Here is a 22,061-nt window from a genome sequence, read left to right on the forward strand (position 1 = left end):
TGAGGTGTCTCAGCGGAGCGCCTGCGCACTGGGCAGCGCCGCGCGGGGCGGAGGCTTTATAACCACTTGGTCGCTGCCGCTCGGTTTCCATCTCGGGGAGGGCGACTGAGGCGTCGGCGGCCGAGGCGTCGGCGGCCGAGGCGCCGGCTGAGGGGTCGTTGAGGCGGCAGCTGTGGCGGCGCTGGTCACCCCTCGCCCCTCAGTCTCTGGGGAACATGGGCTCCGAGAAAGACTCCGAGTCGCCGCGCTCTACATCCCTACACGCGGCTGCGCCCGACCCCAAGTGCCGCAGCGGCGGCCGGCGCCGGCGCCTCACCTTCCACAGCGTCTTCTCCGCCTCGGCCCGCGGTCGCCGCGCCCGGGCCAAGCCGCAGGCCGAGCCACCGCCCCCAGCCGCGCCGCCGCCGCCCGCCCCGGCCCCATCCGCGGCCCAGGCCCCGCCGCCCGAGGCGCTGCCCACCGAAGCCACCGCGGAGGCCGAGGTGGAGGCCGCGGCGGTTGCGGGGCCCGGGTTCGACGATGAGGAGGCGGCGGAGGGCGGCGGCTCGGGCCCGGAGGAGGTGGAGTGCCCGCTGTGCCTGGTGCGGCTGCCTCCAGAGCGGGCCCCGCGCCTCCTCAGCTGCCCTCACCGCTCGTGCCGGGACTGCCTCCGCCACTACCTGCGCCTGGAGATCAGCGAGAGTCGGGTCCCCATCAGCTGTCCCGAGTGCAGCGAGCGACTCAACCCACACGACATCCGCCTGCTGCTCGCCGACCCGCCGCTCATGCACAAATACGAGGAGTTCATGCTGCGCCGCTACCTGGCCTCGGACCCCGACTGCCGCTGGTGCCCGGCCCCGGACTGCGGGTGAGCGCGGGGGCGTGGCCTGGGGGGCCACGGCGGAGGGGACCTGGGGCCTGAGGCTGGACCCCGTGTGTGGCCGGCCCCGAGGGGCGGTCCTCCGCGCAGCGTGTGTGTGCGTATGTGTCCCAGCGTGGAGCGAGAGGTGAGGATGACAAGTGGGAGCGAGGGCAAGAAGGCAACTGCGGCGAGGTGGTAACTAGTAACCATCGGCAAGCCCAGACAAGTGGAGTGAGCGCATCCAATACCCCACCCCTGCCCAAGGGATTGAGGTGGGGGCTGAGCCGTTGATGAAGGGAAGGGAGCTGTCCATCAAGTCAGGAGGCAGGGAGAGGCAGTTTTTGGTCGGGTGACTGCCCCTTTGGCCAGAGGTAGGGGGTATCTCTTAATGAGGGTGGGGAGGGGCTATCTGGCAAAGAACGGAATGGGAATATCATTCCGAGTGGGCAGCGCTTTGGAGGGGTGTGTCCATTTGGCTAGGGACTTACTTAGCACCGTTACAGGAGAAGCTATGTTCTTCCTGACCACCACTGCTGAAAGTTGGGATGCAGGTGACTGAAATGGCACTAGAGGGGAAGGACGGCTCACTGCCAAGCTCTGGGGGCATTGTGTATTGTGTGTCTTCTTTGCCAAGCTGTTGGGAGGCCCCCTGTAGTTCTTAAACTGATGCCTTGGGCATGGTGAGGAGTGGATAGACCCTTTCTTTGTCCAGAGAAGCAATGGGGCACTGAGAAGGGTGCCCAGAGGTTGCTATGGAAGGAGAAAATGTGTTTCCCAGCCCCTGTGATCTAGAGTTCTTGATGATACACCGCGTGTGCTGAATATTTAAGATCAGTAAGAAAATATGCAGTAGTTACAGAGGCAAAACCACCAGATTTCGCTATCTGGAGCATTCAGTGGAGACCACCCCCCGGACCCCACTTTTTAAAATCTGTGTGTTATTGTTAATACATCACATGAATGGTTATATGCAGCAAAGAGGGGTATCAGACTGTGCCATTACCTGCCTTGTGACCTTGGATAGATCATTTTATTCTTGTGTGTCATGTTTTGGGGACAAAAAAATGCTAGGGACTCCTAGTAAAAAGCTGGGTATTCCTTTCCTTCAAAGGAGTTAAGAAGGGCTTTTAATTATAGCCCATATATCAAGGCTGTTTTAAGATTTCCATGATGCTATTTGTCTTCTTCAAAAGAAGCCGTCTTAGAGTGTCTAGAGGAGTAAGAAGAGTTAATTTTTTCTATTTTTCTATTCTGCCAAACTTGTTTAGAGATAAGTGTGTTACTTAAACTCACTGAGATGGGGTTTCTAAATTACTTTGAAGTGTTGTGGTCAAAGGTTGGGGTGTTTGTCTATGGTAGGTCACTTTCACTTTCAGTTAATATCAGAAAGAACCTTGTAGACTCTTGGAAAAGTTTGCTTGTATCTGGTGACCTGGTGATTTTTGTGGCCTTAAGAGGTTAATTTATATGGTATTCAAGTTTTACAGACATTATTCATCTGTTCTCTGAACCAAAGGGGTATTTACTGAAGAGAACACTGCTTGGTTAATTTTGGAATAGTATATTAATTCCTTTTTGAAATGTGAGTTTCCTTGAATTTTAACTGAGACATGAGGCATCACTGATTCTTCTAGAAAAGTTCTCTTTTTTTGTTTTTTATTTCTCTGAAGTCAGTCTCCGTCTTTGCTCACATCAATAAAAATGGACAGGAATTAATTTACAGTCTTGATGATAACAACTCTAAACCGTGGCTGATTTGAAATTTATAAAAGAATTGGGCCATTCCTTATTTTAGCCAAGCATTGGACTACTGTCATTCAGAGTTTATTTTTTAAATTAGTTTAAAAATTATAACGATTTTAATGTAATTTTTAAATGTGTTATCTGCAGGTTTAAAGAAGGTGAAGTATGGGAGAAGCAAGTAAGCTGGCATCTGAGTATATATGTGCCAGATATACCTAATTTGATACTTACAATATTGTAAGGTAGATTTGATCTACCTTACAATAGAGGAGGAAACTGAAATTTAAATTAAGTGAATTGTTCAGGGTCACATAACTAGTTGGTGGTGAAACCAGGCTTGGAACACTGGTCTTACCTCCAACCAAGGTCAGTATTCTTTCCTCTCAAAACTTTAAAAAGCATAGGCTTGTTAGCATTATTGGGGATGCTATTGTATGGGTTGTTTCATGAAGTGTGGCCTAACGACAACATTGAGAGAACCAAGGATACTAGAATCTAGTTTTTTCTTGTTGTTAACAGCCTCTTACCTACTTTTTCTTGTCTGAAATGGGCCTAATCCTTTCCTGACTTGAGAGGCTTAATTAATATTTTCAAAGTGTTTGGAAACTTCAGTTGAAGATGTTAGATAAATAGGGAGTAACTTTAAATTTCTGTCACTTCCCAAATAGGTGAGAATGTGACCAGTGGTTTTGCTGCCTGTTTTTAATGTCATGAGAAAAATAGCTTGTTTTGTTTTAATCAAACTATTCTATTCTTCTGGGTCGGGTAAAAATCACCGATGAGAACTTGAGGAGAAGCCTAAGACCCCAGTTATCTCTTCTTGTACCTGACCATCTTCACTGCCCACAAATCAAATTCCTGCCAGCCAAATTTGTCAAGTCCTTCTTTGCTCTGTGTGTGTGTGTGTGTGTGTGTGTGTGGTGTGTGTGGTGTGTGTGTGTGTATTTGGCAGGGTGAAGGGAGCATATAAGTAATCTCACAGAGTTCTGATCATCAATTTCATTGTGATTACTCATGATAATGAGAACACTGTATATTAAAAGATTCATTTTTTGTTCACAGAATATTTGTAGAACAGAGAAAAGAGTCTTGAATTTTTCTTTTCCCATACTTGAATATGATTTTATTTTATTCATAAATAAGATAACCAATTTCTGTGGGAAAACATTCACGTTAAGTATAGTATTACCAAGTATAATCTTTAAAACACATTTTCAGGTAAGATAAAAGTAACTCAATATAGATAACTGACATTTTTATAGTTCTTTATAATCTTCAGAGTACAACTTCATTCAGAAATAATTTCATTGTAGTTTCATACAGGTAGATGGTGGTAAACTCATTGTATAAAGGAGAAACCTTTAGGGATGGGGGTATAGCTCCTTGATAGAGCCCATGCTTAGCCTGCACCAGGTCCTGGGTTCAATTCCCTAGAGCCTCCATTAACAAACAAACAAACAAACAAACAGAACAAGAGGGGAAGGTATAGCTCAGTGGTAGAGTGCATGCCTAGCATGCACAAGATCCTGGGTTCAATCCCCATACCTCCACTAAAAAGATAAATAAATAAACCTAATAATCTCCCCCTCAAAAAAAGAATTAAAAATAAATAAATAAAAACTAAAAACAAAAAAAGCTAAAACAAAAAAGATTGTGAAAAAAATAAATAAAAAATAAAGGAGAAACCAGTTCAGAGAAGTTTATATGTGCTGCCCAATGTCTCATAGCTAATAAAATGATACTGTTGATCTGCTACCCCTTAGAGTCTCTGCTTAAGTATAGGTCTTTTTAGAACCCTCCAAATCATGTACACATGTAATGTTTTCCTCTCAAGAGCCCTGTTATCAAACTTCAAGCCCTTTCAGAATCTAGAGGGCTGAAGGGTGAGCAAAGAAGGTAACAGAATATTTCCTGGCATATAGGGACAGATCTTCTGTACAGATGAATGAGAGATAAGGCTGCCTTGACCTAAATTCTTTGCGTAGGTCCACCACTCCAGTCTCTCATTGCTGCCTCTGTCTCCTGCAGAGTCCCCTCTCTCACCTGATCCCAGAAGATAGCATCAACTATTGACCTTACTGGACAACTGGACTGGATTATCCCATAAACAGGAAGCTTCTGTTCATCTCTAGCACATTTATGAGGGAAGAGCAAGCTCCCTGAGCAAGACAGATTTCTCAGTCAGTGAAGGAGGATTTTTCCTCTCTGATGCCTTCCTGGACCTCTTCTCTTAATTTAGCTTAGTACCTTCTATTTCACAACTCTTTATTCTCCAACCCCACTGCACCCTACTGCCATCTGCATCATCCTCTAGCCCAGTACATCTTTCTCATATTTGCCAAAGTACTCATTCTAAAGTGGAACACTTTATATCACTCCCCTTCTTAAAACTGTTCATACCTGACCTATAAGAAATCATCTTATTTCTTTAAGAATTTATTATTTATATGATCTGTCCTTATGATTTAAGCCCCTTTATGGTCTCCAGCCATCTTTGATTTTATTTTCTATTTTCACCTACATCAATATTTACCAGTATAGACACTGTTGAAAAGAAAAATGGTTTATGATCAAGGCTTGGGAGATACTGGATTGAACAAAATATAGCAGATCTATTTCTGAACTCCTTAGACCCTTTAAACAATACTAATATACCCTGTAAATCTTGTTAATGCTAATATGCAGTGTAAATCTTCAGTCTAGAATAATTTCCCCAAACTTCACCAGGAACCATGTTTTTGTTTTTTTGATGACATCTTTAAGGTTTACCTGAAACTTTGCCTATTTTCAATTTTCTAAACTCCTTTAACAGTTATTCTGGTCTGTTAGTGTCCTTATTTAACACTGAATCTTGTGCTCTGAGTAAATTGGGAGCTGCTTGAGACTAGGATATCTATATTCCAACTTTTTCTGCAACCCTCTAATCTTTCAATTAGATCCCAGAAGAATGTGATGAATAGTTGAATTTTTGATAAGGGAGATAAAGAATATGAATAACATAGTTTCTGAAAGAGAAACAGATATGAGGAGTGTGAGCAAGAAGAGGACAGACAGGTGATCATTCAGCAGACACTTTTGAGAATTACATGGTGTAGAACATTAGGGGAGCACTGGATATTACAAAAAGAGCTTAGACATTGTCCTCTTGACAGGGAGGCCAAACCCTGGTAAAGGAGATAGGTAGGTAGGTAGATAGGTAGATAATTACAAATGGAATGTAATAAATACTAAAGAAAATACAAGTGCTCTTAGAGGATAGATGAAAAGATTTTGCATTATGGTGTCAATAAAGGCTTTACAGAGGAGTTGATATTTGATCAGGGCTTGAAGAATATGAGTAGAAATTCATACCAGTTGGACAAGGATTAGGGTAGAGAAAAGGGCATCTTTCTCAAACACTTTAAACACCAGAGTGTTATGAGCAAATGCATGGAGATATAAAAGTACAAGACTAAGGCTGGAGTCTAGTTTGGTTAGCTTCTGGAGATACGATATGGGGAGTATGATCTGGGAAGTGACTCAAGATTGATCTGAAAAGGTAGACTGGATTCAAGGTGATAGGTCTATCTCTGCTGTGCAAAGAAGTTTAGATTTGAAGGACTTTTTTCTTTTTTATTGAAGGATCTTAAGCAGAAGAGTAACGTCATGATAGATAAACTTCTGGAATTTGAATTTGGATTAGAGTATGGAATAAGGAGACCAGAAAATAGTCTTCTTGCAGTTGTCTGGCCAAGAGGTGACATGGATTTGAACTAGGGTAGTAAAAAGGAATATAGTAAGAATATGGCTCATTGTGACAACTTGGCCCATGTGTTCCACCCTTATACATGCTTAAGGTCCGTTTATAAATGAAGTTATATAGCCTGGAGCTGAGAAGTACAGACATAATACAGGAACACATTTCTTTGACTACCAGGGTCTGTTGGAGCATAATCAAATTCATACTAATGGGATTTTTCCCCCAGGGCTAGAGCAAGTTAATGATGTGGTCTAGCTTGGCACACATTATGATGTTTCTGAAGATAGAATATTAACAAAATGAATTAAAGTTTTATGAACTTCAGGTGGGGTTGGGGGGGGAGGATGCTTCTGTATTCTTAGGAACATCTAATTCCCTATACCTTCCATTTAGCTTCTAATTAGCAAACCTGAATGCTCTGTTCAGCCAAGAAAGCAGGATATGAAAGAGGCTCGATGTAGGACATGGAAGAGAAGAAACAAGATGGTCAAGGCAGATTTGGTCTCAAGGATGAAGTTTTTTTCAACTACCTAGGGTAGAAGATTGCCCTATTCAGAACTTATGTGTTTAGCCCTCAGATGGGCTTATAAAAAATTTTTGAGTTAAGTTAAAGTACCTGGCATATAGAAAGCCAATAGATATGTGGATAAGTTTAAAAGACTGCTTTAGGGGAGAGTAATCATCCAGGAGAAGAGCTAGCCCAGATCGTTGACCTGGGAAAGGTTAAAAAACCCAGACAGGAGAGGGTCTCTGTCATTCATTCAACACAGGTATTTTAAGCATGAATCAGTGTGCTAGACCTTGGAGGTTAAAAATGAATGATGCTTTTCCTTGTCTGGTTGGGAAAGCATACATATAAACAGATAATTACAATATAATGTGATAAGTATTAAAAAGTAATTATTCAGAGACACGAATGCCTGGAGAGGTTAAGTGGATTTTATAGAGAAGACGGCATTTGAGCTGGTTATTAAATGGATAAGTATTTGCCAGGGCAAGAAGTAAGGAAAGGACATTCCTAGGCAGAAGGAATAGAGTATGCAAAGGTCCGGAAGTAGGACAAAATGTGCTGTGTATTTATACCATACCTTTCAGGGCAATATCTCAAATGCAGTTTTAAAGCATGTTCAGTTACACTTGAAGGTGGCACGCACCTGTACTTCCATTTTAGGGATAGAATCTAAGGTTTGGAAATTTTAATTAGCTCAGTGTCATGCAGTATGAGTCAGGGCAATGAGCCCAGACCAAGCACCCAAAAACAGGAATGTCAAGTCTTATGCCCTGAGTAATTCTGTGTCATAGTAATAGGTTGTTGTGGGTTCATGAGTATTTGGGATTATTTTACTTCCTTGGAACCAAACTCCACAATCAAAATTGACATTGTCAATCCTATCAAATGTTCTTTGGAGGAAAAAAAAAGAATCTGTTAATAAATATTTACTCTCACCATGTGAGGTAGGAATGGATCATGAAATGTTCAAGGCTTTCTGACTTGGAAGTTTATCTAATTCGTGTATTGTCAGAAGTTCCCTTCATACTTTTCTGAGATCATCCAGTACCTTTCTCATGTAACACAAAATAGCAAGCAAGTCATTTTCTTAAGGAGAAACATAGTTTATCTTTAGTAGTTATTTTGCAGCTAGGTGGAATAAATTTGCTCAGAACTCCTACAGGATATGAATCATTTGCATTCATACATTGACCTCTTCTCACTTTGGTCTTTCTGAGAAGAGTGTTAATACAGCCTGTATTATGTAACATAGATGATACCTTGTCATTGATATTTTCAATGTCATTCTCAAATTGACTTGTAGAATCTATGATAAACCTGAAAACTTGAGTTGCTATTATGAATATCTAATGTACAATTGAATAAGCAAAGAAACTGTAGATTAAATCCAAGAAAATTGTATTAGTCTTTTGTTTAAGTTGTTTGAGGTCTTTGGCTATTGGAGGAGGGGATGGAATATGGAATAGGGGTTAACAAAGCCCAGATGGCAACACCTAAGCCTGCAATCATTGATGTATCTAAAAATTGTTTGAACTTTCAACAACTGCTGTCTTCCCTTCTTCATTTGTTTGTTTAAATTACTTAAAAAAAATTTTTTATTTAAACAAATTTCCACTTGTTAGGGTAATCTGATCATTTAGTTGACATATTTAGAATTAGTCAGAAAGGCTAATATTGGATTGTTTGCAGGAAAGGAATTCTTGGTAAAGAAACATGAATTATAAGAAACAATTGATGCTGGTGCTGGTAGATTCTGAATTGCCCATCTTTACTAAGAATGTGTGTCAGAAGGGATTGAGGGGAGATATGGCCATATTCGATGTTAATAATAAGATAGATGAGTGGTATTCTTGTATTCTAGAACCTTTCAAGAAAGAAGCTATTTCAAGGTATGTATTTGAATTGGAGAAAAATTATGAAAAGACAAAATGAGCTTTCAATAGAAGTTGATCACAAATCCATCTCTGTCTATTGTGTCTCATTCTGTGATCAGACCAACTTCACTGTGAAGCTTAAAAATGAAAATACTAAAACCATAAAACTCCTGAAAGAAAACATAGGTGGAACACTCTTAGGCATACATTATAGCAATTTTTTTTTTGGATCTGTTTCCTAAAGCAAAGGAGATAAAACCAAAAATAAATAAATGGGACCTAATTAAACTTTAAAAGCCTTTATACAGCAAAGAAAACCACCAACAAAAATGAAAAGACAACCTACTGAATGGGAGAATATATTTGCTAATGAGAAGGGGTTAATATCCAAAATATATAAACAGCTCATACAACTCACCATCAAGAAAACAAATGACCTAATTGAAAAATGGGCAGAAGATCTGAATAGACATTTTTCCAAAGAAGACATATAGATGGCCAACAGGCACATAAAAAGACGCTCATTGTCATTAATCATCAGAGAAATGAAAATTAAACCCACAGTCAGGTATCACCTCACACCTGTCATAATGGCTATGAAAAAGACTACAAATAACAAATGTTCGTGAGGGTGTGGAAAAAAGGGCACCCTCATACACTGTTGGTGGCCATGTAAATTGGTGCAGCCACTATGGAAAACAGTATGGAGGGTTTTCCAAAAACTAAAAATAGAACTACCATATGACCCAGCAATTCCACTCCTGGGTATTTATCAAAAGAAAAGAAAGAAAAGAAAAAAACTCATTTGAAAAGATGCACGCACCCCAATGTTCATAGCAGTATTATTTACAGTTGCCAAGATATGGAAGTAGTCTGTGTCCATCAACAGATGAGCAGATAAAAATGATGTGGTGTACATACACACACATATATGCACAATGGAATACTACTCAGCCATAAAAATGGAATTTTGCCATTTGCAACAACATGGATGTACTGGAGGGTATTATGCTAAGTGAAATAAGTCAGAGAAAGAAAAATATTGGATGATATCACTTATAAGTGGAATCTAAAAACATAAAACAAGTTGTACAACCATTTGAATATAATGCTACTGAACTGTACACTTAAAAATAGTTAAAATGGTAAATTTTACATTGTGTGTCTTTTGCCACAATAAAAAAATCCCTTTCCAAACAAAAATAAATAAATAATAAAACAAACAAGTGAATATAATAAAAAAGAAACAGACTCACAGATACAGAGAACAAACTAGTGGTTACCAATGGAGCAAGGGAAGAGGGGTGGGGCAGGATAGCAAGATAGGGATAGGGGATTAAGAGGTACAAACTACTATGTATAAAGTAAATAAGTTACAAGGATATATAGTACAACACAGGTAATGTAGCCAATATTTTATAATACTTATAAATGGAATATAGCCTTTAAAAATTGTTGTACACCTGAAACTTATATAATGTACATCAACTAAACCTCAATAAAAAAGGAGAAGTATACTTGCTTTAGTTTTTGCTATAGTGCTGCATTTTACAAATTCTGTTCTTTAAACAAATTATAGTTTCTGTAAATACAGCAAATCATCAAAAGGAACTGGTTTTGTACCCTTTTTTAATGAAATTTGATGTGACAAACTGCTCCTAAAGCAGCTTAAACTATGACCAAATGCTAGAAATTCAGGATAAATATGATATTTTCCCGTTTTTTCAGGAAATAAATGATTTGTGTTTTTAGAATCTCAAGAAGAAATTTACTTCCTCATGCAGAATACGTTTTACAGTTTGTTAGGCATGCTCGTGCATGTGTGTTATGTGTTATATTGTGTGTTCTTTACCTCGTATGAAGTTGTAGGGGGATGCCGAACAGTGTTACCTCACTGGAACTGATGAATAATGTTTTACCTTACTGATATCTCTTCCTGTTTCCTTACACAGTTATGCTGTTATTGCCTATGGCTGTGCCAGCTGCCCAAAGCTGACCTGTGAGAGGGAAGGCTGCCAGACTGAATTCTGCTACCACTGCAAGCAAATATGGCATCCAAATCAGACATGCGATATGGCCCGTCAACAGAGGGCACAGACATTGCGAGTTCGGACCAAACACACTTCAGGTCTTAGTTATGGGCAAGAATCTGGACCAGGTATAAGTCGGTATTATCTCATTTGTGTCTTTATTTGATATTTCATTATGTGAACCCCAAACTGGGAGAGATTACCTTATTGTCTAACTGAAGCGTTTCCTCGGATTAGAGAGCAGAAAATATTTGGTAATACTTTCAAAATTGTATTTGATATATAGCTTCTCTCTGATCATTTATAGGTTATCCAACCTAGTAAAACTGGAATAAAGCAGAACTGAATTCTCTAGTTTCTGCCTTCTTAATAATATGTCTCAGATTGGAGAGCAATTAGGTCCTTTTGCAAGGGGCTTTTTCAAAACTTTTACTGTGAGCAGAAAGACATTTAATTAGTGTTAAACCTGTACTATTTTCCTAATAGCTTTAAGTGCATCACGGCTTTTGAAGTAGGGTACAGATTTAAGGAAAGGAAATAATATTACGATAGATTAATGATTAACCTTAAAATGTGGAATATCGCACATCCATTTCCAACCTTGACATGTCAGAGTAAACCTATTTAAAAACGTCAGCAGGTTTATTGCCTTTGATAAATGTGCTTTATTTCACTGATGTCATTTGGGAGAACTAGCAGGAAAGATTTTACCGTTCACTTTTTCCTGGCACAGCATAATCTCCTAAATTATTGTCATTTTAATAAGATAGTTCCTAGCTTGCTCTGAAAATTACCAGGTGTAGCTACATAGCATACTCAGTTGTTTTTAGGTTTTGAATTTGAAAGTATCATGGGAAGGGACTGTGGATTGTGTTAACAGCAAATCACAATACTTGTTGAGCCTGAGAAATGAGTTTCCTGAACTAAAATTTTTCAAAACTCAAAAGTCAGTTCCAGGCTGCAGACTATTCTTCCTGTAGGACTGTGCTTTTGATTCTGCCAGCCTATTGGTTGGTGAAATTCCATTTTCCTTGGAACTACCTTTCTCTCTAGGGAAGTCTCTTTGCTCAGTGTGGCTCAAATGCTATGTAAGATGCCTGTTTAGGGGATGGGTAGCTCAATACAAGACAAGATCCATTTTATGAAATTTCCTGAGGTCTAAACGTATAGCCAGCCTTCCAGTGAAGTGGGTTACACAATTTGGATCCTTAGTCAAGAATTCTTGACTGCCTCCTCATTTCTTACTCATATTCCTAGGAATAATAAAATCAAACTAGGTTTAACTAGGGATATTTTTCTACCCATTCTTCCACCCTCCTTAGCAGATGACATAAAGCCATGCCCACGATGCAGTGCTTACATTATCAAGATGAATGATGGAAGCTGTAATCATATGACCTGTGCAGTGTGTGGCTGTGAATTCTGTTGGCTTTGTATGAAAGAGATTTCGGACTTGCATTACCTCAGGTGAGATGAGAAATATGTCCATTGTTTTTATAGTCTTGTTCTCTTACTGATTTAGGGAAAAGGATGTCAAAGAGACATAGTTGTCTGTCCTCATTATAGCATAAGAAAGCTGTAAAAAATTCCTCTGAAGCACCCCTCTTACCATGTTTTCTCCAGCTCAGCAACTTTCAGTGACTGTTTTTCATTGATAGAGTTCAGTTTCCTTGGCATGACTTTTAAGGTTTCCAGTCTGGCCCCAATCTGCTTTCTGGCTTTTCCATTTTGCTTTTATAAATGCTATAGCCCAGATTATCTGTGTCTCTTCTGTGCTATCTTAACCTCCATACTTGTTCATGTTCTTTCCTTTGCCTGAAACGCTTTCTAAATACCTCACCCTTCCAGCAGCCCCCTTTTATCTCAGCCTGTTCTGTTCTTACCCACCCTTCAAGGGCCACTTTAAATGCCATTTCTTCTGTGATGCCTTCCCTCAGCTTTTGCTGCCTCATTCTTCTTTACTGACATTCTTTAAATGTTCCTTTATAAACCATCATCATGACTTTTACTTTATTTACATGTCTAATTTTGTTAAATTATGTAAGTTTCTTAAGGCTCTAGTTACCTTTTTATAGCTTCTTGGATGTAGTAGTAGTCATTAAAATATTGTCCTGAATGAGTTAATATTTATAAACTTAACATTCACTGTGTGGATAAAACACTTTTATTTCCAATTTAGCAAACATTTGAGTACTTACAGTGTACTAATTACTGGGGACACAGGGGTTCATAAGATAGGATCCCTAATTTCAAAATTGCTTATCCCATCCCACAACGGGAGTGAGCAAAAACAGTTAGTCTCAGGAGGGCTGAGTGTTAAAGTAGCCAAACTCAGAGTATGAAACTGACATAAAGAGTATGATAAAGTCTTTTTTATATCCTATCTCAGGAACATGATTTGTAGTATCTAATGGATGTAGTAGGACACATGCCAAGAAAATTATGCAAATCAGAGAGAGCTCATTAGCTGCAGGACATGATGAGTTTGGGTGAGATATCAAGTGCATAGACTGTGCAGGATCCCGAGTAGTATCAGTCAAGGAAGTAGGATTAGTGGTGGTGAAGGATTAGGGACGACAGAGTTCAGCAGAAAAGAATGGAAAAGAGATTTTAAGTTTAGAGGCCTGCCTTCCAAAAGAATAAGAGTAAAGAGCTAGAACTCTAATAGTCCGGACTTGGCCTTTGCTCCCCCTCTTATAATACTCATTTCTTGTAACTTTTTGTAACTGTTAATTGCTCCTTTTGAAAAGAAGGCTCTTGCTCTTATCAAGCCCTCTGGTGATAATAGCTGCATTTCTTTTTTTTTGGGGGGGGGGTTCTTTTTGGTGGGGGGTGGTAATTAGGTTTATTTTTTTATTTACTCATGGAGGTACTGGCGATTGAACCCAGGACCTCATGCATGCTAAGCAGTCACTCTACCACTGAGCTATCCCTCCCCCCAATAGCTGCATTTCTAATATTGACGTTAACTTTGCCATGTTTCCTCTACAGCCCCTCTGGCTGCACATTCTGGGGCAAGAAGCCATGGAGCCGTAAGAAGAAAATTCTTTGGCAGCTGGGCACATTGATTGGTGCTCCAGTGGGGATTTCCCTCATTGCCGGCATTGCCATTCCTGCCATGGTCATTGGCATTCCTGTTTATGTTGGCAGGAAGGTAAGATATGCTGAGTTCTATGCATTTTCTATCTTCAGGTTTGTTGGTAATGGTTTGAAGGAGATAGGGAGAAACTTATATTTCAGAGCCACCTGAAAATCAGCTGGTTGTTGGATAAAAATAACATTAATTTCTTAAATGGATTTTCATATACCCCCAAGAGATCTGAAAGTTATTAATATCCTGGGCCTGGTTTTTCTCACTGACTTAAAGGTGAACTGCTTACTTTACTCCCCTGAGTTATTTTGCCTCTTCTTGTATTAACTTTTTCTGTATTATTTTATATTATTCTGGTCTGAGTTAGGTTGAAATTTGAGAAAGATGCCTCTTTGAGATGGGGGAATATGTTATATGTAGATAACTTCTAAGGGGAACATTCACTTGTCCTTTTTCTCCCCAGCAAAAAGATTGATGTCCTAACCAGCTGACCTGGATTTTCTTTCTTATTCTTAGATTCATAGCAGATATGAAGGTAGGAAAACCTCCAAGCACAAGAGGAATTTGGCTATCACGGGAGGAGTGACTTTGTCAGTCATTGCATCCCCAGTTATTGCTGCAGTTAGTGTTGGTAAGAGGCTAGCCAGGACCATGACTCCTCCCCAATCCCACCCCATTCCCATTCACTTTCTGAAGTCACAGTTTAGCCAACTGGCCAGATGTTTTACCCTGGAAGCTCCTACATTTTATGTCAAACACACCTTGGGAGTTAACTCTATTAGGCACTATTATTGTAATTATCAGCCAAACTAAATTATCAGAGTTTGGGATATTTCATTCTTAAGTTAGTGCCTAGAATTCCATCTGGCATATAAAAAGGGTTGAATTAAAGAATATTACTTTAAGGCCTCGTTTTTCACCTTTCCTTTTCCTTCTCCACCTGCCATGGAACCCACAAAACAAAATTACTTTTGATTTGCTTAATGCTTCACAGTATTTTGGGAGGCATGAGGGTTTGTTTTAGGATAATTTTAGTATAACTTAACATTTATTGAGACTCGCCAGGACCAGGTCTGATGTTTTACCTGTATTAATTCACTTAATCCTCACAGCAGCACAGTTGTAACAGAAAGGTGCAGTAATTTGCCTGAGGTCACTTAGCTGGGACATGAATCAGGGCAGTCTAACTTCAGAGTCTGGGCTCTACACAACTAAGCCATTCTGCCTTCTACAGCAGTAAGATTTTGGAATTAATACTCTGGGGGGATCCTAAACCCTAGGAGTGACTTATTTAATGTTTTATTATTGATTGGTTCTTGGATGAGCATTTCAGCAGTGAATGTAAGGGGGAAAATAAAGGCAACATAAACTTTACTGGGCACTATATATACATTGATTGTTGGCAACCCTAGAAAGGTATGACCGAGGTCATATGGCTAGCCACCTTTTTAGCATAGCCATCTTCTGTCTTTCCTTGGCCCTTCATAAAGTTTGTCTATCTTGGGCTGGAAAGGAGAATTCAGGGCAGCTGCAACCTGATGGACTGCTAACATGTTTCTTTCCCTTCACAGGTATTGGTGTCCCTATTATGCTGGCTTACGTCTATGGGGTTGTGCCCATTTCTCTCTGTCGTGGAGGTGGCTGTGGAGTTAGCACAGCCAATGGAAAGGGAGTGAAAATTGAGTTTGATGAAGATGATGGTCCAATCACAGGTAAAAGGGCAACCTTAGTTTCCCTTTGAATTTATAAGACCCAAGATAAAAATCGGTAAAATTTAGCACATTGTGCAGAGAGTCACTGGATTACTTTGGATAATGAGCTTTATAAGGGGTAAAGTATTTTTAGCTTGTTCATTTCTTTGTTCCAGAGTTATTAGGTTAATTCATCTGGTACTTGCCTCTGTGTGGCAGGTACAAACTAGTAGGATTCCAAGTAACTCCAAGTATGCTGGTAATAGTAGTGATTATAATAAAGTCTTATATCTGCACAGTACTTTGTAATTTTCAGAGGACTTTACATAGTTATTATCTCACTTGGTTTTTACAACAGCTCTGAAGAGGGAGGACCAGGGCTGTTATTATCCTCGTTTAATGGGAACTTCTTCAAGCCTTTGTCTCAACATCTGTTAAATGGGTTTAAGAGCTTCTGCAGAGCTGAAACTATAGCAAGGCTTCTGACTTATACTTTGATGTTGTTTCCACTTTACCATTAACTGACCTGGGGCACAGAGATCCCCAAAGGTTTTTGAAGCTTCCTACTAGAATCAGCACATGACCAAAATATATTTTGAAATCTTCATGTTTGTTTGGATGGCATCTATGGTGTAATGAAAAGTATAGTGGACTTGGAATCAGATTGTAGTTTTGTGTGACTAATCATTTAGTTATAAGCTTTTATTTCCTCATCTAAAATTGGGGCTATCAGTCCCTAGTTATTGGGAAGATTAAATGTGAACATATGTTAAAACACTTGATATGTGGTGGTTACTTGTAGTTTATTATTCATTAAGTGAATAAATGAGTATTTTTCTACATGAATATTCTCCACTCTGAAGAGTCACTGCTGGAAAGTGCCAGACTCTGTTTTGATGCTATGCTATCTTCAGTTGAGATGTTTGGTTCCATCCCCAGTGGCAGATGCCTGGCGAGCCCTCAAGAATCCCAGCATTGGGGAAAGTAGCATTGAAGGTCTAACTAGTGTACTGAGCACCAGTGGAAGCCCTACAGATGGACTCAGTGTTGTGCAGGGTCCATACAGCGAAACAGCCAGCTTTGCAGCCCTCTCAGGAGGCACACTAAGTGGTGGCATTCTTTCCAGTGGCAAGGGAAAATACAGCAGGTAAGCAAATAGATAATTTCTGACAGAACCAGCTGTAATTATAAGAAGTAACATACCATATTGAGCCATTTCTCTGTGTAAGGCATGCCCCATATATCATCTCATTTTGTCACTTAATCATCAATGGTGTGTTTTTTTGTGAGTTTTTGTTTTGTTTTGTTTTTTTAACTTTTACAAATAGAAGACAGGCTGGAAAGGTTGAGTGACTTAACGTAAGTTTCAGTGTTTCTTCCCACTGCACAATAGCAGCTCCATATAAAGAATAATCTTGACTTCAGATCCTCCCTCTACTAGATTCGGCTACCTCCGGCAGGAAGGGAAAGCATGCATTTTGGTAGAATTCCCAAGGTTGTGCTCTCCATTAGGCTTCTCACTGGCTTTCAGTTGAACAGCATTTATGCTGTATCTTTTTGGCTTATTGGTGCTGTGATCCTTATAACCTTCCAATTCTGATGCCCATTTGATACATAAGGAAAATCAATTCAATGAACTTATGTTGAGTAAATGTAAAGCTTTAAGACTAAAAAGGTTGTGACTTGCTTGGTCATTCCACCAGTTAGATAAACCAGGACATATTCAGAGGTGCATAACAGATGTTACATGAGAAGTGGTTATCTGAATGCACTGGAGAACAGAGGCCTGGGGAGGGGTAAAGGTGATGTAAAACAAAGTAGGGGAAGGAGAGGAGATGCTTGCTTCAGATAAGGGTCTTGAACTGGAAAAAAGGATTAGACTTCTGCCTCATGCTAAGAGATAGATTAAGACAATTTGGCAGAAGCTAGAGGGAAACTAATTTTGTTTCATTATAGAGAATATAGGAAAAATCTATGTAAAAGTCCAAAGAAGAAATAGAATGCCTTAGTAGATACTGAGCTGCATATCCCTGGAAGTGTTTAAAGTGAGAACAGATGGCCATTTGGCTCTTAGAAGGAGTCAAGCAACAGATGGCAGATGGACTAGATCCTACACCTGACTACCTGTCAATCACCTGGGAGCCTTTTAAAAATAGATTCTACTGCCCTATCCCAGAATTAATAAATTAGAATCTCCCAGAGTGGCACCTAGAGGTCTGTGTTTTCTTGAAAAGGCTCCCCAGATGATTCTAACATAGCCATTGCACGGACTAGCCTCTGGGAACCACCTAAGGAGATGGCCTTTGTGAAAGGCCTCTTCCAACTGAGAGTGATTCTGTGACAGAGCTGAATGCCCTTTCCATTGCACTGCCTCATTTTCCTGGGCCATGGCACATTGTTGAAGGGCATTTGAGGCTGGATTAGCAGAGCAAAGACACAGGCAGCAGGTTGGAGGTTGACTGAATGTGCAGCTGCAGGCAACTGCTGACCTGTCTGTGTCTCATGACTCTGGTTGTCTCTTGTTAGGGGATCCCACCCCCACATGCTGGAGAATTCACTGCTGTGCTGTCTTAAAACCAACAACCCTGTAAATAAGCAGACAGACATAATTGGAGACTGACTTGCTGAAACTGCAACTTAGCCACCAGTCCAGCTGTTCCAGTTCTGTGAAAGCCTTTTATAGGAAGTGAATCAGTCAGATGGGTTTGACTGTGAAACCCATTATGAGGAAACACTTAAGCATGCAACCAAATGGTGTTAGAGCCAAGAAAAGAAAAGCGATGGGTTCTCAGCTATGAGACACCATTGGGAAAGTTTGCTACTCTTGTAGGAGGTTGGCTCCTATATGTCCTTCAGTCTCATAGCCTGGGGGTAATTTGATTGCTAAAATTTAAGTACCTAGTATGTGTAAGACATGGAGGGTAAAGTGTGAATGAGATGTGGTCTCTCCTTTTTTGGAGCTCACAGATGAGAGGAAGGGAGATGCGTAAACTGATTTAATAAATAGGTAGGTGTTGTGGGAGCACTTAGCAGGAAGTAAGGGTTTGTTGGGAGAGTGAGGGGAGTTGATACTTCCTTTGTTGTTAAGGACTGAGTATGAGTTTGTCATGTAGAGAAAGAAAACTTCCAGAGAGAGGGACTAGCATGTGTACCTCATGGAGGTATAAACGTGTATAAGTGTGAAAAGAAAGAAAAAATTCAGTGTGATTATGATGTAGGACCTATGGTGAGAGATGGAACTGGAGAGAGCTTGGAGACAGATCAGGCAGACATTAAATGCCAGTTAGCAAGAGAGAGCCAAGAGAGGGCTGTTAGAGCAATCGGGTCTTTGTCCACGTTGCCACTGATCTGAAAGTTGTTTGACTTGGACTTAGGGCTACTGAAAAGGGAGCCCAATTGCAATTACACAGTCAGGAGATGTTGAGGGCCTGAAGTTAAGCAGTAGCAGTGGGGTTAGAAAGGAGGGGACGATTTCAATAGTTATTTAAGAGAAAGAGAGATATGTATGGGCATCTATTTGAACTATTTGACAATTGGAGAAGATCAGATCAACTCAGTGTGCAAGAGAATAATGGAAGAGGTATGTGCCAGGAAGCAGACTGTCTTGGAATACCCAGGTCTCATATTAACTTAAACGTCCCCTCTTTACACAGGTTAGAAGTCCAAGCCGATGTCCAAAAGGAAATTTTCCCCAAAGACACAGCCAGTCTTGGTGCAATTAGTGACAACGCAAGCACTCGTGCTATGGCCGGTTCCATAATCAGTTCCTACAACCCACAGGACAGGTATGTGAACAGTCAGATGCCTAGGAGAGATTGCATTTTTTGGTTTGGCTTTGGCTTTCGAAAGCTCAATGCCTCATGTTAGGGCCCTGTATACCATCTAGCAGGATACATAGTGTGCGTACCCTGTGAATTCATCGAGCAAGCTCTTGGTATGGGAGTGTCTGGCATCTCTGGATTGATTCTTCTTGTTAGCACTTGATCTTTAGAGATTTATTTCTTTCTCCCTTTTCTTTCTTTCTCCTCTCCACCTTTGGCTATTGCAACAGTAATTATTCACATGATCCTTAATGAGCTAGATTGGTATTCATTGATGTCTGTGGGACTATGGTTTCTGCTCTCATGTTGCTTTTTGCTTGATGTGGCTCCTGTAGCCTACTTCTCTTTATTTTTGAGAAGCTAGTGTGTCTGGTATGGTGTGATTGCAGCACTCCCTACTGGAGAGACTCTGGTTTCTTCTAATTGTGGCACAGAAGTGAAAAGCTGTGACTCTCCATTCACTTCCATGTTTTGAGTAAGATAGTGTGAGGCTCTAACCCTTAGCTGAATTTTAGAAGCTCATTTTTAGTTGTTCAAAGAAATTGGCAAAAGTGTGTGTATGTGTTTTAAATCAACAAAAAAATCTAATTGTTGTTCTCCATCTTATTTGAGTGTTAGGTTAAATTTTATTTTATCTATAAGTGAGCTCTAGTTTACTATTTACCTACGTTTTGGACTTTCTAATCCTGAACCCACAAACTGCTTTTACCAACAGGTGTAGCATGACCCTTGCATGACTCAGCAAAGTGGATTTTGTTTCCACAGAGAATGCAACAATATGGAAATCCAAGTGGACATTGAAGCCAAACCAAGCCACTATCAGCTGGTGAGTGGAAGCAGCACGGAGGACTCACTCCATGTTCATGCTCAAATGGCCGAAAATGAAGAAGAAGGTGGTGGCAGTGGTGGCAGTGGTGGGAGCAATGAAGAGGATCCCCCCTGCAAACACCAAAGCTGTGAACAGAAAGACTGTCTGGCCAGCAAACCTTGGGACATCAGCCTGGCCCAGCCAGAAAGCATCCGCAGTGACCTGGAGAGCTCTGATACACAGTCAGATGATGTGCCAGACATCACCTCAGATGAGTGTGGCTCCCCTCGGTCCCAGGCCGCAGCCTGCCCCTCAACACCCAGAGCCCAAGGTGCACCGAGCCCAAGTGCCCATAGGAACCTCTCTGCCCCAGCTGAGGGGAAGACTGTCTTGAAGCCAGAAGATGCAGAAGCCAGAGTATGAAGTGGAAAGAATGCTCCTGTTCTGAGAAGCACACTTGTAACTGCATCTTTTAGAATCTTTTTTGGGGGGACAGGGATTTAGTATTTCATTTCAAAGATTTTCTGGTCAGGTTTTCCCCAGGGAAATTCTGAGAAATTTGCAGTTTCTTACCAGATGAAACATGGAAACTTTGCCCTTAATCTTACCCCATCTCCCCCCTCACCCCTTTTTAGTTTTAATTTATTGGTTAAACTGATGGTGGCAATCCGTGAGGTGTGTCAAAGACTGTACAGATGTATGTGTGTATATTGTATGTATGCTAACATATTATTGAAGGACACATTTTAATAAAGATTTCTGTCATAATTCAAATCATCTCATTTTCCTTGGCTTGGATAGTCCTCCAGAGCCAAGTGTTTGATTGAAAGAGAACTACGCCTTTAACAGTCTCTAGATCTGAGTTTTCTTAATCCCAGAGAAGAATGGTATTTTAACCAGACGGCACTGGAGTCATCCATAAACCAATGCTCCTAGCATGACAGGAAGCAAAGCCAGGCTTGTTTGAACTGTGTAGTCAGACTGAAGAATTAGCTGAGTCAGCCAGATAGAGAAGCTGTAGATTAAAATAAGCCTTGTTTGCCCTCTACAGGCAGCTGTGCAATTTTCCTGTTAAAGCTTCATTTACCCTTTTCTGCATTTCAGTCACTAGTAGAAATGTGCTTCACAGGAGGGAAGTGGGGAGGAGGGGGCAGTTTCAGTGGTTCTTCAGAAATCCCAGTGAATGTCGCAGGGTTATAAGTTGGTGAACAGAGTATTACTGGAGGAAGAAGTGTACCTATTCTGCATAATCACCAAGCAATAACCTAGGTGTTTCTTATGCTCTCAGATACACATTCCCAATTCCAAAAAGCTTTCTAGTTGTGCCAATCTTGTTTAAGAAAGAGGGACTAAGAATCTGATGAGAATTTGTAATGAAAGGAGAGAGGAGACATTCCATCAGAATCACAACATATTTAATTTTATCTGATCTCATAAATTTGTCAGAACTGAGCTAAGTTAGTACTACTTGAGGTTTTGGCTCCGTCTAGAATAATGGCCTTAGAAATGAAAGCTCATACATAGTATAGCAGAAAAATTAAAAGATTCATGAGACCTGATGTGAGATTCCAGATCTGGCAGTAATTTTCTTTGTGGCTGTGTGAGTCAGTTACTCTCTCATGCCCCTAATTTCTCCAGCTCTCAGACAGTATGTAAGGAACTTCCAGTGCCAAACTTCCCTATCACCTTAGCCCTGGGCCCAGAGGAAGAATTGAAAACATCCTTTCCCTGAGGACCAGATGGCTTTCTGTTTCCTTTCACAGATGCACCTGCTCTTTGTCTTCCTGGCCTGTGCTTTACTACACTGAGGATGATGAGCCTGGACAACAGCCAACTTGGAAGATTCTTACCTCTTGGGCACTGCAGCCAGACTTAGCACATTGCCCTGCACCTGGGACAGGAAATGCTGTTA

The 22,061-nt window shown here is 40.7% G+C and overlaps 1 protein-coding gene across 4 annotated transcripts; it reads left to right on the forward strand.

Moving 5' to 3' along the window:
- The first annotated feature begins 63 nt into the window (after nt 1-63).
- RNF19B (ring finger protein 19B) lies at nt 64-20,923 on the forward strand. 4 transcript variants are annotated; one of them, XM_064493795.1, is made up of 9 exons: nt 64-847; nt 10,661-10,866; nt 12,061-12,205; nt 13,730-13,892; nt 14,346-14,460; nt 15,401-15,541; nt 16,460-16,667; nt 19,174-19,305; nt 20,107-20,923. In XM_064493795.1, the coding sequence occupies exons 1-9, from the start codon at nt 216-218 to the stop codon at nt 20,570-20,572; spliced, it is 2,208 nt and encodes a 735-aa protein (XP_064349865.1). In that variant the 5' UTR covers nt 64-215; the 3' UTR covers nt 20,573-20,923. The 4 variants fall into 4 exon arrangements, with proteins under 4 accessions (XP_064349865.1, XP_064349866.1, XP_031320527.2 ...); XM_064493796.1 differs by having other exon boundaries at nt 89-847; nt 14,346-14,364; XM_031464667.2 differs by having other exon boundaries at nt 89-847; nt 12,064-12,205.
- Nucleotides 20,924-22,061: the final 1,138 nt, after the last annotated feature.

The sequence above is a fragment of the Camelus dromedarius genome, chromosome 14, assembly GCF_036321535.1.
Source record: "Camelus dromedarius isolate mCamDro1 chromosome 14, mCamDro1.pat, whole genome shotgun sequence".
NCBI lineage: Eukaryota > Metazoa > Chordata > Mammalia > Artiodactyla > Camelidae > Camelus > Camelus dromedarius.

Excerpts from the sequence above, each read along its gene's own strand:
- RNF19B (XM_064493795.1), top strand. The coding sequence starts at position 216 with ATGGGCTCCGAGAAAGACTCCGAGTCGCCGCGCTCTACATCCCTACAC. Across the intron at positions 848-10,660 it reads TGCCCGGCCCCGGACTGCGG|TTATGCTGTTATTGCCTATG; the intron begins GTGAGCGCGGGG and ends TTCCTTACACAG. Across the intron at positions 13,893-14,345 it reads CTGTTTATGTTGGCAGGAAG|ATTCATAGCAGATATGAAGG; the intron begins GTAAGATATGCT and ends TCTTATTCTTAG.